The sequence below is a fragment of the Apus apus genome, chromosome 1, assembly GCF_020740795.1.
Source record: "Apus apus isolate bApuApu2 chromosome 1, bApuApu2.pri.cur, whole genome shotgun sequence".
NCBI lineage: Eukaryota > Metazoa > Chordata > Aves > Apodiformes > Apodidae > Apus > Apus apus.
In genome coordinates, this window is record NC_067282.1 from 142,172,395 (window position 1) to 142,190,969 (window position 18,575).

Below are 18,575 nucleotides of genomic sequence, written 5' to 3' on the forward strand. Positions count from 1 at the left end.
TACAGACAGTACAAAGCTCATGAGGCCTTCAGGCTTGTGTAAACCTCTGAAGTAAATCCACGCAGCTCACTGAGCAGAGAACTCACAAAAGGCATTTTCAAAATGTGAACTCCCACTACCGTATAGTTCCCTGAGAAAATTAGGTTGTCTGTGTGCTGTTGGTCAGTCTTTAGTCACCTTTAAAGTACAACATGATGTGTACTTGTGAGTACACTTGTGAGTCATAACAATTAACTTCTTCTCTTGTTGCCTATTCCTTGAAAGTTCTTCTGGCTAGCCTTTGGTCTGAGAGGGAATTTTTAAGTGTAAAATACAATTTTTTTTTTTAAAGTTGTGCTCTATTTTGTTTCCTTACATTCCTTCTCTGCAGTTCAGTTTTGTAATTGTTTTTATTACCCATTTGATCTCTGTTATGCTAAGAATACAGGAGCACTTCAGATAAACAGACACGTTTAGGCAGAGGCAAAAACCCCTGAGAAAAAAATCTTCTGATGTGAATGGAATGTCTCTCTTTCTCCCCATCCCTTCTGAAGAAGAGCTAATGGTTGTCACACCCTGCTCCACAAGTGAGACAGCACACAGCAGGCTGCTCCTCTGTGTTCCCGTGCTGCTGGCAGTGCCCTCTCTCTCTGGGTATGAAGTCACCCTTCAAAAAAATCCTGGACTTAGGGCATTAGGGCTATTGAAAGGTAAACTGCAACTTTCTTTTTCAGGCAGGGTCTGGCAGAAGGACACACTGTCCTTCTCCTCCTGCTGCTCATAGCAGGGCAAGCCGGCCCTCTAAGAAGCTGGCAGAAGCAGCTGGTCCAGCTCTGTAATGAAAAATGCACAGGTGCTGGGGATTTGCCTGAGGGCACAGGTCCCAGATGAGAGATGCAAATAGGGAGGAGAAGATGCAATGCTTCAGTAGGGGATGGACACAGAGACCTGTCCAACTGTTCAGCACAAAGGCAGCCCTTCCCCATGGGCTGAAGCATGACAGGGTTCTTTCTTACTTGATGAGTTGAAGTGTTCCTGTCCTTTGATTCATTATGGGGAAAAAACCTCAAATTGAGACACTTTCAGGCGAGTGCCTATGGTGTTCATTATCATAAGCTGGCAGGAGGCAAGACTGTCCTGTGATGGTAAAGAGCAGGAGCTTTCCTCCATCAACATCACTCCATCCAAGCTGCTTATAAAAATATCCTGTTTTCTTTGCTCTCTTTTCTCCTTCCTGAGTGAGGGATGCACACTGCCAGCCACCCTCAGTGATGAAGGAAAACATCTGGTTGTGATGTTTCAAATCAGGGAACAGGTAGTGAAGGCTCAGAGCCTCTGTCTGCAGGTGAACAGGATAAAATACCAGCTTCCAAGGCTGCTGCTTACATTCAGCTTCCTGGTGCTGCCTGACAGGGCAAATTTCTAAGCTAGTTTTCAAGGAGGGAGAACTGCTCCTGAAGCAGTAATTCTACTATAAAGAGAAAACAAAAAAGTGAGTTAGGATTGAGCTGAGTAGTTACAAAGAGTGGATTATGGAAGTTCTGTTTCAGGCACCTATAAGCAAGATGGTTACCTTATCATGCAAACTCATAACCCCCTGTATGCTTTGTGCTTGCTATGGATTATATACCAGGGTTCTCCTTTGCCTGTTTAGATCATGGTGACCTTGTAACTCCTACACAATGGGCAGTCACCTCTGCCTGATATAATCAGGTATCATGGTCAGCATTTCAACCAGATTGGAGATTGGTAATATTTGTGAGAAATGCTTTTGTTATCATATTTCTTGGCTTCTACAGTCCAGGCTTTTTTTTTTTTTTTTTGTAAAAAACAAACCAAAACAAACGGCCCTTCGTATTACTTAATGGCCATATGAAAAAAAAAAAAATTCCCCTGGGAGCAATTTTTTTCTAGCATAATGATAGATGTCACTAGGAAAAAAATCTGTTTATTCCAAAATAAACTGTTAGTATTCTAAGCAATTTATGTGGGTTTCTATCTATTATAATCTAATCATAACTATTTTTAGAACACCAGTGAATAATATTAGACAGCACTGATTTCTGCGACAATTTGAGACTCCCAATTGAGTTTCTGCTAGAGAAGCGTTTCATAAAAAGTGCCATCACAAATTTGCCCCTTTGTTACAGAGGCTGCCAGACAGATCAAGGACTTAGAGGGCCTGCCATTTGAAGTCTTTTCAGTATAAAGATGTACTGTCAGGGATCAGTATGGAGAAGGCTTTTGTTCTGCTGCTGGAAGAAAGTCTTTGTAGATGAAAGGAGAATGCCTGGGCCTGGACCATCAACCTGACACTTTTAGAGACATGAAATTCTCTTAGAACTAAGCATGAGATGGTGGACTGAAAAATAACATATATTTATTTTTCCTTTGCTTACTACCTTGAGGAACATCCCAATCACTTTGTAAAGGAAAGCTGATACATAAGTAATGTCCTAGAATGGAGGATTTAAAACATAAAGGGCAAATTTTTGAAATTACACAAGCATGATAGCAGAATGTAAAGTTCTGGGGCTACATCACTGGGCATGTACCCACTACTTTCAGCATCTTTCAATCAAGTCCTTAAAACTTCTGGAGCACAGGTATTTGGTCACCTGTCACTAAGATTCACATCACAGAACCATCATCTTAGTAGACTTTTCAAAACATGACCATAGGTATGATGTCTTTTATTCTTTGAGCAACCCCTTCACCAGATAAGAGAGCAGAGAGGGGAAGGCTTTTTTAAAGCCACAGAGATTTTTTTTCTTTTTTTTTTATGTCTTTGACACCTTCTACTTAGGCAGCAGAAAAACCTTTTAAAATGCACTTTTTTTTGTAACACTGAAAAATAAGAAGAGTATGAAAAAAGTAGAAAGGATGCTCACTGTAAGCTTTCAGCTTATGTTAGATTCTTAATACTCCTGGCCTTCTCACTTTACCCATCATCCAGAGACCACATATACTCCTGCCAAGGATTGACTGAGATTTATGCTGTATCCTCTGCCCAAGCACCAAGTGAAATTCACCACCCAATTACTTACTGTATACACAAAAACCTTTTGCTCACCATTGCAGTTCAGCCACCTCTGGGTTGAAAGGTAGTATTTAAGAGAGCATGTATTACTTGAGGGATCTAAGCATAAAGTACTGAATATCATGTTCTTAATTAAGAAGGAATTTTAGACAGAGATGAATTAATTATCCATTGAGGGTGGTGTCTGGATAAGAGAGATTTACAAAGAAAGTGACACAGGATTTTAACAGGCACTATTATTTAACTCCCTGGTTTTCCTTCTGAGCTGAAAGCCATCACCATATAAAACACACTGCCTGCTAAATAACATGGTGGAGATTGGCTCAAGGGAAAGTACTGCCAACACTGTTTTCTAATATTTTTTAGGAGAAGAGGGACTAACCCTGTCTGGATTTTGAGTACCTTGTAAAAAGAATTGGTGCCTGGAGAACCAGACAAAATAAATGTGTCTGCCACAAGGCCTTTGCTTTCTGCCAGAGGAGCTGAGTCAGTTATGGATCCACAAGAAGCAAAACTGATATCAAGGGTAGCACCTTTTTTTCCCCTCTTTTCTATCTTGGCAGACCCCAGCTTCATGGCTTTACCAGCATTGACACACTGTGACTTGGAAATACCAATACTTTTATTCATGCACATCCAGGGAAGGGTTGGATCTTGCTCCCATTGCTTAATCTGAATGCAACTTAGTTGATGCAGCTAAAAGTGGATATTCACTGGGCTTGACTCAGGCATCATCTGTACCAGTGATAATTAGAGGTAAATTTCAGACATCAAGTGATCAGCTCTAAATATACTGTGGTATAAATGGGAACAAAACATGACTCTGAAGTACTACATTTACTGTTGCTGCCTGCATAACTGTCAATGCTTTAAAAAAGGTTTCAAAACATTTATCATCCCAAAAGACTAAGTAAAGATACAATACTTCAGCAACAGCACACCCTAACAAACTGAAAGTTAATTTCTTATGGAATACATGAAAGAACGCTGTTGATGCTCTCTCGTTGTTTTGTTGTGGTGGGTTTTTTTTCCATTCCTTCCTTTCCCTTACCTGCAGCCTGGTCTTCAGTGAGTGAATGACTTCAAGAAGGAAGAAGACAATTCCCTGTAACTTTCACAATCTGTGAAGATGCCTCAGACCTTTTAAATAAATTACTTTGTGAGTAGGTTGCTATAGCCTGGCTGTGGTAGCCAGGCCTCAGGTTCAAGCACCAGTTTATGCAGGTGATCACATGCCACAGCCTTGGCTTCCCTGTTCACACAGGGTTTGGCTGTGCAGGTTGAAGAGCAGATGGGTTGTTTGGTCACATTACTCATTCAAGTAAAGCTCAGCACTTTGTTCAATGCTGTTCAAGACTGCAGTGGCCAGCACTCTGCAGATTTAAACCTGTTCTTCCTACCACATCAAAGGAATCTGGATACTGGGGCAGATTTGGATCTCCCATCAGTTTTAACCAGTATAAACTACGTGATAACTGGTATGAACTAAGTGTAATAACTATGATACTTCAGATCTCCAAGCACATAAGCACTAGCTGAAATAGCCTGTAGTGAAAGAGCACCAAGGCCCATAATACTTTGAAACAAAAAAATGATATAATTATTGAAATATTATAAAAGTGATTGAAAACCCAGACTTGGTACAAAATCTGTGGCCAATGTTATATATTAAGCATCACTCATTATACACACTAATATTGAGCATAATGCAATCATCCAGGTACAGAGATACTGTAACAGTATTTATACAAGGAAGGGTTTATAACTTCATTTCCTAATGGTAATCAGAAGCAGCCCTGTAGAAAGAAATGCAGTTATACTGGTGTAAAAGGCCAGAATCCAGACTATGGGGCAAAATAAGATCATGTGTTGTTTAGCAAATCCCTGCAATCTATTTTTTTTATTTTTTTTTTCCCCTGTATTCCCTCATCTCACAAGCACATCTGGTGTTTTAGGAACATTGTATTCAACAGTGGTAAAAGGACACAAGGGCCAAGAATAACAAATGAAAATGAAAACACTGGGGCCTGATGCTGATCTCATATGGGTGTAAATCAGAGGGATTCCAGCAAAGCATTTGGAACCGCACCAGTGAAATCCTTGTGTCTGATTCAGAATCAAAACTGTAGAGGCTGGTGATTTTCATCAAGTAAGACTCACTGTCAGGCCTGAAATTCTCCTATTCCACTGGGAAATTTTGCTGCAAAAGTTCCTTAAAGGGCTTCTCACAAATATCACAAATGCTGAGGAAGTGACAAAGCAAAAGCAAAAACGCTTTAGTAGCTCTTGTGTCTGCACCACATAATGTAAAATACCTGTCAAACCAGATTAAGCACAAGTTTTTGATTTGCACTTCGCAGCACAAAATGGGAGTTTGACAGCAAATAAATATATATTTTGCACATAATTACTGGATTAGTCCATGGTTGCTCTTAAGCTCTTTAAAGACACAGAAAGTCTTTCCTCTGACTGCAGAGGGGGTTGTCCTCAGTAACATGACCTTCTGAATAATATACATTATTACACTTTGTATTTCTGGTCTTGACCTGAGGCATTGCCATAACCACAATTCTTGTAATGCTTGGCAATTTAACTAAATAGACTGTCTTTAAAATGTAAGCAGATCTCAGCTGCCTGTTGACTAAATTGTTTGAAGACACCAAAGATTTAAACCTCCTACTTCCCATTTTTGTAGAGGAAGGAGGGAGGAACAGTGTAGCCCTAAATGTCTCTACAGAAACCATTTTTGAGCCTGATAGTTGTTTTCCCTTGAAACTCCACAGCAAGAAACCAAAAGTACATTCAAGACACAGATCCAGTAATTGCATTACATTTCCTAATTGCACCTTCCACCATAAAAAATAAATTATTTTGTCTTGCTGCTGTACACTTTTCAGAGCTAAAACACATCAAATTAGAACCATCATAAAAGCATGAGTATTCCTCTTCCCAGAGACATGATGCCAAAACATCAGTAAATTTTGTGTGATTGTTGGGTGCTGTGGTTTTGCATTTCATCCCATTGTACTTGTATTTTTACCTCCTTAAATAACTGCCCTTCTCTCTCGTGTTTCAAATATTGGTGGAATCTCCCCCTCCCCTGCTGTCTCCCTTCAGGGCTGCTGTAAAGCTAACTGTAGACAAGAGGACTTTCTGTGGATTTAAAGGGGCTTGGCAGGAGGCACTGACTTTTGCTGTTCTCCACATGCTTTGCTTTTAAAACAATCCTTTGCAAAGTATGTCTTTCACTGTCTTGCAGTCGTTCCTTCTTGAGTTGTCTTGCATTTCACCAATATTTGGGGCAAAGCAGCCCACTGAGAGTGATGCTCCAAGTCCTGCCATACAAAACCTCTCCCTGTTTTTCCCTCTCTGTTCTCTGGGTGAGGATGCCCTTTTAATGTCCACTTTGCCAGAAGTCAGTATGCTGCTTGCTCTGTAAACAGAGGAATAACCTACTCAGGCTTGCCCCTTGTTTGACTTTGTATTCAAGGAACATCAAGCCAAACAACAGCTAGAATGCCTGACCTTAAAGACTGAAGCTCAGGAAGAAACGCTAAGATCTTGAGGCAAAGGGTTTCATATTACTGGCTCCTGTGTCTTTCATTGATTAGACGTTTTACAACTGATAGTGGGTTTCAAGGTTTATTTGGAAACTGTCAGGAAGGCAGAGACGGGGGAAGGGAGAGGGCAAGCAAGACTGAGGGTTTCTTTTCTATTTAGTCTGTGGCATTAAGATAGGAACAAACAAAGATCTCACAAGAGAATGCCATTAATGTAACATTTCCAGATCTACTCCTCAGGTCAGTTCTTTGCAGCATTAGGTGAGGAGATGGGGGTGGACACTAGAAGGAGGGAGAGCACAGAGAGGGAATTTGGGAGTTGTTCATTATAGACAATTTGTTTGCTTTCTGCAAAATGTATTCACCTGCAGCTGAAGCAAATAGGAGTGACCAGAATATTATTATTTAGTCTGTATGTAATCCATGATTGTGTTCAAGCTACAAAATGGTAGTTGGGAAGGCATCATACAGGTGAAATGACAGGTAGGGAAGTGCACATCATTTGTTCACAGCATGAAAAATGTGGCCATGGCAAGATCTGCTGCCAGGATCAGGTCCAGGAAAGACTCATTTCAAGCAGAGAGGAACACCAGGAAAAGTGCCAATGCAGAAAGGGGCAAGAAGGGGAGATCTCTAATTTGCCCAGTTCCTGAGGGCCAGATTCAGAAACTTCCAGAAGAAAAGCAAAGGAGCGTGTAAGAGGGAGTCTTAATTAGATGATCTTTCCAAGCATTACTCTAGAAATGGCTTTCAAAGATGCCAGGCACAGCAAAGCTGGGAAACATGGCTGAGGCTGAAGTCAGATATGGGCCAAGGCCATAAGCATTGGAGTCAGTAGAAATATTCACAAGGAAATGTAGATAGCAGCAAGTGTTAGGCTGCGAAGTATCACAGGAGATGTTTTGGTAAACACTGGAGGACTCAGAAAAAAAGTATGTGTTATGACTCTCTAAAAGAGCATGTAATGTTAATAAGCATCACGTAACGGGGGCGTGCCTATGTGCATGTGTGTGTGCAGGCACACACGTGCGTGCCTCCTGACCCACTGGTGTTGAAAGTCTCCAAGTATCAGTCTGGCTTGAACTAATGAGATGAAAAGAGAGCATGAAGCAACCTGTAATTTCTGTAGGCTGTGGCTGAGGTGTTAAAGAGCAGGGGGTGTATCCTGGAATGCACATAACACTTTTCTAACCTTGCACGCCTTCCCGTATAGAAGATAAGGGTTGACATGGTAGTTATTTGTCCACTCAAGCTCTCAAAAAGCTCAGGGAACTGCCAGTTAGGCTGTAGTTCAACTGAGCTCCCTGCTTCTTGAGTGATATCTTCTCCTGCTAGGCCTGTGTTAATTAATGTTCTTAATCTACCTTTCCAGTGAAAGTTTTTTACTAAGGAAGACAAAATCCAACCGCCTAGCATCCAGAAGAGAGCATTCAAGCTTCAGAAACTATTCTCAAAATGGGACATGGTTTAATCACTCCATATCCTCCATCTGAGGGACAAAGTAAGCCTGGGCTGCTAGGATTCCTGAGAAATATCAGTAGCTGGTTACATGAACTTCAGGCGGTAATCTTGGACTCCCTACAGCACGATCCACCTTTACTCTATTCTCACCCTGACTGTGGCTTACCACAACATTTTAAGAAGTTGAAGAATGCTAAAAGAATCTTTCTTGTCTAGCATCTGTCCTGGCCTTCTAGTAGTGATTTTCTCTAAAGGACAGACAGAAAACTCACACTTGGTCAGACCCCACAAAAATTACAGTTTGTGCTCTAGACTCCCATTAGCAATCCAAACACACACATAGATTATTCCTCTATTATTTCTCTCACACCCCTATGACCATTTTCACCTGTGCTAATGCAGACTGTCAGCAGTTCAAAACTCTCCAATAATTCAACAGGAAAGAGTTCAGAGAGCAACAGGAACATTCTGAGATCCATGAAATATAACCTATGAGGAAACTGCAAAGGAATTTTTGTTTTATTAAATATAGAGAAAACTGAGCAGAGACATGATAACAGTCCTCAAAAATGTAAACGACTGCAGCAAAGAGGAAGGAAATAATCTCTTCTCTCCCACATGGAGAGGATAAGAATAACTGGCTAAAATTGCAGCAGGGACTTTTTTATTAGATATGAGCAAAACCATTTCTAACTGTTAGGATGGTGTTACTGAAGCACTGGAATAGGTTGCCTTGGAAATTGCCACATCTGGAATGCTTTCTAAGCAGGCTGGGGCAACATCTGTGCTAACAGGTCAGGTACCACTGGCTTGCTGTGCTCTTGGAGCAGGAAGAGGAGTTGGTGACTCCTTAAAATCCCTTCTAACCTTGCTTTTGTATAGTTTAATCATTCATTGGGTAAGTATATGTTCATTTAACACCCTCTGGGAGAATTGCATCTTTGTTTTCTTTGTCTCCAGAGCCTTCCTTAAGACTATTACTCTTTCAAACACTAGGTAATGCTCTGTGGTCCTCTTCTATAAAGGGTGAAGTTAGTCTTGCCAACTAGGAGCTACAACCATACTATTAATTGGAAGACAATGGGACCAAAGGTCCTAAAAAAAAATTATCAAAAAGTGGGCCTTTGTCTACCCAGTCACTTGCCTTCACTTTTGCAGCAGCATGCACTGTATACAGCATTGCTGAGGTTTGCTCTTCAGAGACAGCCACCAGTGAAACATATAAAAAAGGACCTAGCAAGAACAGTTAGCAGTGTCAGACCCTGGCTGACACAGGCAGCTGCATCAGGTAATCCTTTTGGTAAACTCAGCAAACTCTATCTCCAGTCCAGTTTGGTTGCTTGTCCTTGCTACCCTTTCTGGCTGGCTTCTCCAGAACATCAGCACTTAGGCAGCCAAGAACCTTCCTTTAATTTCTAACCTAGCATTTTTCCTTGGCAAGTTTATTAATTAGTTCCTGTGCTAATGCTGCATTTCCTTCTCCCTAGAGTTTTCCAGTTTAGTGAATTTATGGTTGGCATCAGTATCTCTTTTGATTTTCATTCTATAAGGCTAAACAGGTCAAGCTCTATTTATATATTTTCAGATAATTGGGTTAGTGCACACATGATACATCAGTATCATACTTCTTTCCTGATACAGTGGTGGTCCAACATGAAGGATGGAGAAAGGGTATCTCAAAACCAAAACCAAATTGCTTTTGTAACACAAAATCAAGGCCTGGGTAGAGTTAAGAAGTGAAGTTGTCCTGCTATTTGCTCTGTTAGAAGTGTAGTTGCCCTATAGAAACTATTGTGGTCTTGGTTATGGTTCTCTCTTGAGTACTGCAACAAATCTGAGTGGTGGGGAAGAGGTATTCTTCCATCCATCTTCACACTACATGGCCTACTCTCTGCTGCCAGCAGTCTCTGCTGGCTAGTGCTGAAGCCCAAGAATTGCAGCCCATCTTCCCGTGTGCCTTTTGCAGAGGCCAGCCCCAAAGGTGGCACCAGCATCACGGGTGGCACCAGCACTGCAGCAGTGTTTACACATTCAACTGCAATGCTGCTTGAACCGGCTTGTCCCCACCCTTCTCCACTCCCAGCTGCTTTTTCCATTTCCCACCGGACGCCCTCCCTACTGCCAGCATAACTGTTTGTGCAGTTATGGGCAGACCAGGTCAGGGATCTGATCCCAGCCAAAGAAATAGCCTGCAATCTTTTTTTAATCTTTTTTTTTTTTTTTTTTCCAGCTGGAAGATGTTCTTCTGTCTGGTTTCTTGGGTGACTGCACAAGCCCTTTGGCTGGCATAAAGGAACAGGATGGGGGTGGAAAGAAGCGACTTGGCCATGCGTGCTCCTCCCAAGTGAATGTGGCTGATCCACAGAGGCTCCCCTCCACACTCAGCTAACATGGGCTGATCTTGCAAGGGAAATCACATACTTTGGCATGCCCTAGATGCTCCCCACTCTTCCTTCAAAGAACACTGCTCTTTCCTCATCCATCTCTAGCATGCATTAACAGAAGGACTCTCTAATCAATCAACATCCATTAGTATAGCCAGGTTTTTGAGGTCTCCCACTTCTCTTGTGTTACAAAAACAGACTGGAAGAGATTTTCAGGGGTTGCTGAGTCTAAAACTGGTGAGTGCTGTGACTCATGTCACACAAACCCTTTTAGAAGTTGGACTGTTTTCTTTAGCTTAACCTTTGAGCTATTACAGTGGTGCATTCTTGCAGCATCAGCATTCCAGTACCTGAAGGGGGCCTACAGGAAAGCTGGGGAGGGGCTTTTCACCAGAGAGGGTAGTGATAGGACAAGGGATAATGGTTTTAAACTAAGAGAAGGGACATTTAGGTTAGACATCAGGAAGAAATTCACCACGAGGGTAGTAAGGTGCTGGAATAGGTTGCCCAGGGACGCTGTGGAAGCCGCTTCCCTGGAGGTGTTTAAGGCCAGGTTGGAGGAGTCTTTGTGCAGCCTGGTCTGGTGTGAGGTGTCCCTGCTCATAGCAGGGGGGTTGGAACCTCATGATTTTTAAGGTCCCTTCCAACCTTAACCATTCTATGAGTCTGTGAGTCTATGATCTTAATTAACAGTTACTAGAAAGACAGTTTGAAAATTGTAGTTCTTTGTCATCACATTTAATAAGTAAATCTTAGTCATAACTGTGTTTGTTGAGACACTCCTCCTTTCTTGGGCAGCTATTGCAATTCAAGTAAAAATAAACCCACTCCCCTCTCTTCTCACATTTTTGGGCTCTGAGCTTTGCTATTAATGACTCAGGCAAATAACTTCCAAGAGAAATTTCATTGTTTGAAGTTTACTCATTCTAAGGTGTTTGGCTCCAGACATTTCAAGGGAGACTGATACAGCCTCCACTACTAATACGCTCAGCAGAAAGATTCTTTCATGTTATCCTGGGGGAGGACATTGCAAACTTTGTTTGATTCAAGTGTCTACAAGGACACAAGGGTTACTGTAACTTTTGACTGATGAGGATGTAGTGCAAGATTACTCTTCACAATACCTCTCTGGAGAGTGTGTTAAAAAAACCCAAACCAAACAACAACAAAAAAACCACCAGATCCTGGCACAGTATATAGATAAACTACTGAGAAAAAAAAGTTTTTAAAGGCCACATTGTTATATATCCTGAGGCCTTGTCTGAAATTTATACACTGGTGATATTTGTTTATCTATGAAATAAAATTATAGATACCTCATTCCTATCTGACCACTACAATGCATTTTGGACCTGTTTCTATGCTTATGGCACATACAGGGATTCAAAAAACTTGGACCAGGCTTCATGGATGATTTGCTGGAAGCCTGTTCACAAAGGACCTGCACAACATGAAGTCCTTTCAACTCTCAGGAGTGTCTCAACAAACATTGTGGACACCCTCTCAGTGTAAATGATTTATTAATAAACAATATTTATTTATAAACTGATCAACTGTAGCATCTTTTTATAGACTATTCTAAGAAAAGGACATTAAAACAGGTAATTATTAACACCTTTGCAATACTATACTTACAGAGAGTTTTCAGTTAACATACAGATTTCCATCAGAAAAGCAAATCAACAGCAGCAGTAGATGGCTGAATTTCATTTACACGTTCCTTACATTTAAAAATAAAAATAAAGCCAACTGGTGCTGGAGAGTAGCAATGATGTCCTCTTTGCCCCTCACCTGAAGTGATTCAAACAATCACTTCAGTGATAGCAAGACACAGAGATCTTAAGTTTCATTCAAAAGTAGGAACCATGAGGGTGGCTTTTGATTGTAGAAGCAAGCCTCATGGTTCCTGAGAGGCTTCCAGCCTCAGGCCAGACTCTGAAGATGAAATGAGCTGTATCCTAGCACTGCTTTCCTGTGTAAGATTAGCCCAGTCTCTAAATGCATCTCGCTGCTTCAGCTTATACAGCTATAAGTTAAAAAAAAAAAAAAAAAAAAAGAGCTGTTTGAGAGAAATGTGGAGAGGCTAAATTCATCAGCACTTTCAAATGAACTTGCAGTACTAAGCACTGGTATTTTCATTGCAAAATGAGGCCTTTTGCTGAGAAACATCAATGCAACACGATCGTCTACTGACAGACTCGTCAGCACTTTCAGCCAGGCTGGGGTACTAGAACGTGCATTTGGCTAAACTGTTTAAACAGAATATATTACTAACCATAAATTTTCTACAATACTGTAACTACAGAAATTGTCCTTCTAAGGCCAAACATGCCCCCCTGATCTACAGGTGGTACAGAGTAGCTCCTCTAAAATCTAGGGTATTACACTGATTTTTCTGTCGGAGGTTCCACCTAATAATAACAACATATTTTCCTACACTGTGACTTGACTCTGGCAACACACGTTTCCATTCCAGTGTCTTTCATAGTTGCTTTTAACTTAAGCAAAAAGCAAGGTTTGATTTCAGCTAAAACCAGACTTATCAAGTTCAACTGAAAAGAAAAAAAAAAAAAAAAAAAAAAGTGTTGGGGAGGGGAAAGGAAGAACATTTTGGCTGAGGAGAAAAATGAGGAGAAGGGACTTTCAAGAGACCAGAGTGGAAATTTTATCTGCGATGTCACAATATCTGTGCTGCAGCAGCACCTAACAGGCACAACTTTCTCAACATAATCTCTTCAACTGTTAGTTTTTCATCCGTATGCTGTGCCGTGTGCTGGGGAGAGAGGGAGAGATCGGGATCACTGCTGCTGCTGCTGCTGCTGCTGCTGCTGCACAGCCCATGCCAGGAACCTCTTGGTACACTGGCTGTATCACCGCGTCCCAGCCCAAGTGAGCTCATGAGGCTCAGCTGGGCTCAGAGAGGTAGCACACACACGTAATGAACGCAAGTGTCACGGAAAGTCTAAGAGGGACATTTGTTCCACGGACTGCCCGGACAATGAAGAATTGCCTTGCCACCCCCTCTCTCTCCCCCCCAGCTGATGCCAAGGCGGGCGGCCGGCCGCCGGCAGATGAATAGCAGGTCTGTTCCAGCAGCTGCGTGTCCTGGTCCAGCGAAGGGAGAGCCTCCAGGAGTGCAGAGTGTCCTGCTCCGTGCACTGTTAGCAGAGGAAGAGAGCTCGGGGCAAAAGGATGGCCTCAGAAGGGGAGAGTATCAATCTTCAAGTGAGTCCATCTTGGGGAAATACTTGTGGGAGGGAGAGGCGGGAGGGAAGACTCCCGGTTTGGGGGAAATACCCACCGTTCCTGTCACTTGTTCCTCAGCTGTGGCAGCCAATTTCACTTGAAAACCTTGTGCTGCTTTTTTCTTCTGTTCTCCTTTGAAGAAAACCTAGTGGCAGGATCTCTGCTTTGTTCTGTCAGGAGCTGTTATGACCTTTTTTCCAATGGAGTGGTGATAAGAAGAGGGATATTACTAAAAAGAATTGCTTCTTGGGAGAAAGAGGGGGGAAGCAGGGGCAGGAGTTAGCCTTCAGCTCTCAGAAGGAGGCAGCACATACTGTACAAGCTGCAAAAAATCTGAGCCATTCCTCACCTCACAAAGCCCTTCTCTGTTTGGCAGAAAGTGCTCCCAATCTGGAAAGGAGGAAAAGAAATAAATACAGCAAATGCGGAGGGAGCGCAGGGGCCAGAGTTTCCTATGTAGGGGTTAGAGAGAAACAAAACTTCTTAGTGAAGCTCTTTCAGTTCTCTGTGTTCCTCTTCTGAGTGTTTGTGTTTTTTAAGAAGGGTGTTTATTGTGTTCAGCATGTGTTCTAGGAAAGTGCAACTGCCCAAAGGTTTGGAAACAGAAACTATTAGAGATTAAATGAAATCAAAAGTCCAGATCACAAACACTCGTCAAACTTGAGAAGTTCAAGTCCAGATTCACAATTTAAACAACTCAGGAGAAGGGAGGAATATGAAACATTGCCCAGGGCACAGCTTCCATCCCTGAATGGGTTGGCATCAGGGTCCAAATTTTGCCACTGATATTTCTGTCTGTGATCATCTTAACCATTCTTAGACTTGAAAGTCAGAAGACTATCTGGAGTCTCAGTTTTTATTTCTTTGGCCCCTGTCAAGGAAAGTAAAATGCAAAGATTTGTACCCTTGGAAATAATCAGGACCACTATCCCTAACTAGAAAGAAAGACTGAGACTGCTTGATCCTGCAGAATGTATCTCCACTGAGATATGAGGTGCAGGGCAGTTTTTTAAGAGCTGGGAACAGTTATGCTCAGATATGACACACAATAACTGAAGAAGACATGCAGGTAGCTGTAACAGTTGGTGAAAATGTAGTCCATTTAGGACTGAGGAAGAGAGAGGTTAGGCTTTCCTCTAACTAGATAATAAGGGGGGAAATACAGAAATCAATAAGCCAGGAACTGGAGGAAAAGAGTACTAGAAAATTATAATAAATAAGAAGTTAGATTAACTTCTTTTATATTAAATCATTCCACCCTATGGAAAGTTTCAGGTCTATCGTGGATTAAAAGTCCAGGTTTTATAGATGGAAAAAAATAGCTTCACCAAATAAAATGCTCATAAACTTCCGAAAAATTTAGGGTTTAAACTTTTCTCTTTCAACCCATCTTGAGCCAAAAGTGATCCTCAGTTTTTACAATACTCAAATAAATAAGCCCAGAAGGTCAAAGGTTCCTTGAGTTACAAAACTGAAAAGTGCATACCTATCTGCTTCTAGAGCAGGGAGGTGTGGAATGTGTCTATCCACCTCTATACAGGTTGCCACAAGAGAAAACTTGCTACTGAGATTTTCTTTTAACACCTTAGAGGGATTTTATTAAGCCACCAGTCAGAACAAAATACACAGAATAATAGAATCACAGAATGGATTGTGTTGGAAGGGACTTTAAAGATCATTTAGTTCCAATGTGCCTGCATGGGCAGGGACACTTTCCACTAGACCAGGTTGCTCAAAGCCCCATCCAACCTGGCCTTGAACACTTCCAGGGATGAGACATTCAAAGTTTCTCTAAGCAACCTGTTCCAGTGTCTCACCACCCTCACAGTGAAGAATTTCTTCCTAATGGCTAACCTAAATCTACTCTTTTCCAGTTTAAAGCCATTCCCTCTTGTCCTATCACTCCATGGCTTTGTAAAAAGCTCCTCTCCAGCTTTCCTGTAGCCCCTTCAAGTACTGGAAGGCTGCTATGAGGTCTTTCTGGAGCCTTCACTTCTCCAGGCTGAACAATGCCAGCTCTCTCAGCCTGTCTTCATAGCAGAGGTGCTCCAGCCCCCTCCTGCAGGTGAATGCACACTGATTTCTGCAGCTTAAGATCAGGAAATACACAGTGCCGGCAGGAGAGGGAAAGAGTGTTACACACAACTGCATAGCTGAGACAAGCAGACAGTCCTGGCAATGATGTGACTTGAGAAGTGTGAAGTGAGGGAAGGAGTGATTAGCAGTTGAGAAAGAAAAAGGAGTCTTTCAGTTGAAAGTACTTTTAAAAGCCTCTTTTGAGTCCTTGCTCTGAGCACTGAAACAGAGCAGGTGTCGTCTTGGAAGTTTCCAGCTGTGGGTTTGTGAAGAGCTTGTGGGAACGTGCACTGTGTGCTCTGGGGTGGTAATGCATGACTCACTCCTCCTCAAGGAGTTCCTGGATGGAGTAGCAGGAACAGTCATGGAAGTTAACTATGATACAATACAGAAATAGGATTTTTTTGTTTATAGGCAGAGGGTCTTATGCCCAAAGCAGTTGCACAGTCCCTACTAGCATTTATTATACAAGATTTACATGGGCAGGCTAGACAGGTTACAATAGAATGGAAATGATGTGAGCCTCTGGCCTAACATAGGAGAGAGCTAAAAGAGGCAATCAAAATTTAAGAAGGCTTTAAGAACTGATTAGCTCCCAACCTTTTTGCTCATCATAAAACATGAGAACAGGAGCTCCCTCAGCAAAATGGAAAGTCTCCATAGCAGGAGACACTCCCTCACCCAGCATGTTGTCAACCTGTGGAATTTGTCATGTCTTGGAGCAGGTCAGAAGGTCAAATATTGGAGAAAACTTTGAAAGGTTGGGAGGTCCAGTAACAATATTTAGTTATGCAAACTAAAAAAGTTACTTTCAAATGCCATAAGCCAATAGCAGGATAAAAATAAATACCCCTTTCGGTTTCCTACAGGCAATGGCACAATTGCTGACTGGACTGGAAGTGTTATTTTGCATTAGAGAAGCTATACACCAACTGTCCATAAGTGAGATATGGGACTGTTTTTTAACTGCAAGAAATACCCCTCATGAATCTGTTTTCACCCTCACAAGTACTCTCTTGTTCTGTGTGTTTCAAAGAAGTCTCTTTTCCAGTTCTGACTTCTAGGAAGACCAACAAAACCTCAGACTGTGCAAGGAGAGATGCTAAAAGGAAATGGTGCTGAAGTGGAAAAAAGCCACAAGGCTGTAGAGCAGCCTCCCCAGATCTATGCCTGCCAGCCAAAATGATCTATGCCAGCTATGAAAAAAAAAAACAAAAAAACCCACAAAAACCCAAAAACTTAAATTAAAATATTTTCATTTAAAAGATTAATTTACCTATTAAATGATAAAATTTTAATATGGATTAATTTGAACTATGCATTTTTCTTCCCAGACATCTCTATTTGTGTCTTCCAAGTCAAGTTTTCACCTTCCTCTCCTAAGCATCTGGCATTGATCAGAAACCAGACAGGCAGACCAGCAACCTGATGAGATATAAGAGTACACCTTGAGATAGCTGGGATCAGAAAAACACCTTTTGAGTAGAAACAAATAAAATAACCCAACAATATCCTATCACCAATTTAATTTTACTTCAGGAATTAAAGGTTTATAAAAGAGAAGTATGGCTTTGATACTCACACTCTGGCTGATTTATCTGCACTTCATTATGCTATTATTCTCCTAGACTCTCACCTTTAACCCTTCCATAGATATTTGCAGGGGGAGAGAGGAGGAGGGAGCCATACAGGAGCAGCAAAAGACGCATTAAATCTGTTTAGCTATGTACCTCAGCTGCTGCAGTTCACAATCTGGCATCTTAACACAACCCTGTTTCATTGGTGATTTAAGCCAATGTACCAGACTTTGAATGGGAGCAACTGAGAGAACATCCATTCTACCACTCCCACCACAGCAGCAGTAACCAGGGGAAAGTCTGTGGATAGCTGAAATCACTCAGGCATTACTGCCACAGCTAAGTCTCCCAGAGCCCCAGATGAGCAAAAATTTGGTTTGATACCGAACTGCTTCACAGTTTTATTACATTTGTATTTTTATATTTTCTTATTCATGAATAGGTGTTGTGTTCTGTATAAATGGGTATTTAAGGGATGTATGCTGGATGAATGTCACTCATATTCATACTGCAGAAGAGGCTATATATTGTAGATTGTGTCTTCCTTTTTATAGTTTCTTATTCATTGGATAAAAAAATTTACAACCCTCTGGGATGAGAAGCAGAAATAATACCTCACCATTTAGGGAATTGTTCATACATCAAAAGTAAAAAGAGTAAACAGATAAAATAATCATTCTGAAAAACAGACCCTACACTGAAATTTTTTGGCAGCAGCTGCCTGGTGAATACTTTGAATGCAAAATACATTGGTGGAAGTAAAGACAGGTCTAAAGACAACTTGCATGGAAAAAAGATTTAAAATAATTGGATAGTTTACTTCCAGTGCTCAGGTTTTGGACAGATCTACAGCAGGAAGATTTTGGACAGGCAGATAAATAAAGCTTGCTATAGCAGTGACAGTGTGGACTTTTCCAAAATGCACAGAAACCAAATGGAAAGTCCCACTGTAAATCCCATCTCCCACATCCCACTTTCAATCCAGGCCTGATGAGAGGATGCAGGGAACGGGTTCACAGCTGGGTTAGAATTTTGGGTTTGTGTGTTTTTGTGGCTTTAACATGTACCTCAAGGCTGTGATGTGTATACAAGCTCTTGGCTTCTGCAGCGACTGCCAGCTTGTGCTTTCTAGTGCCATCATTAGCATTATTTAGATTCTGTAATTGGGACTGGACGATGACAGTCTGCATTGAGAGAGAGAAAGAGCCTTTCAGAAAGACAATCACAAGTGCTTTAGAAAGAGCCATTCCTG

General features: G+C 41.6%; 1 protein-coding gene across 3 annotated transcripts in view; it reads left to right on the forward strand.

The window, feature by feature from the left end:
* Positions 1–18,575, forward strand: part of NINJ2 (ninjurin 2) — a 303,752-nt gene that overhangs the window by 239,890 nt on the left and 45,287 nt on the right. For 2 of the 3 annotated variants that reach the window (XM_051633558.1, XM_051633578.1), the window contains exon 1: positions 13,525–13,649. The exons of the other annotated variant lie outside the window; for it this stretch is intronic. In XM_051633558.1, the coding sequence (XP_051489518.1) occupies positions 13,617–13,649 (33 nt within the window). In that variant the 5' untranslated portion in view covers positions 13,525–13,616. Of the gene's footprint in view, positions 1–13,524; positions 13,650–18,575 lie in introns of those variants that run through there. 3 annotated transcript variants of the gene reach the window in all.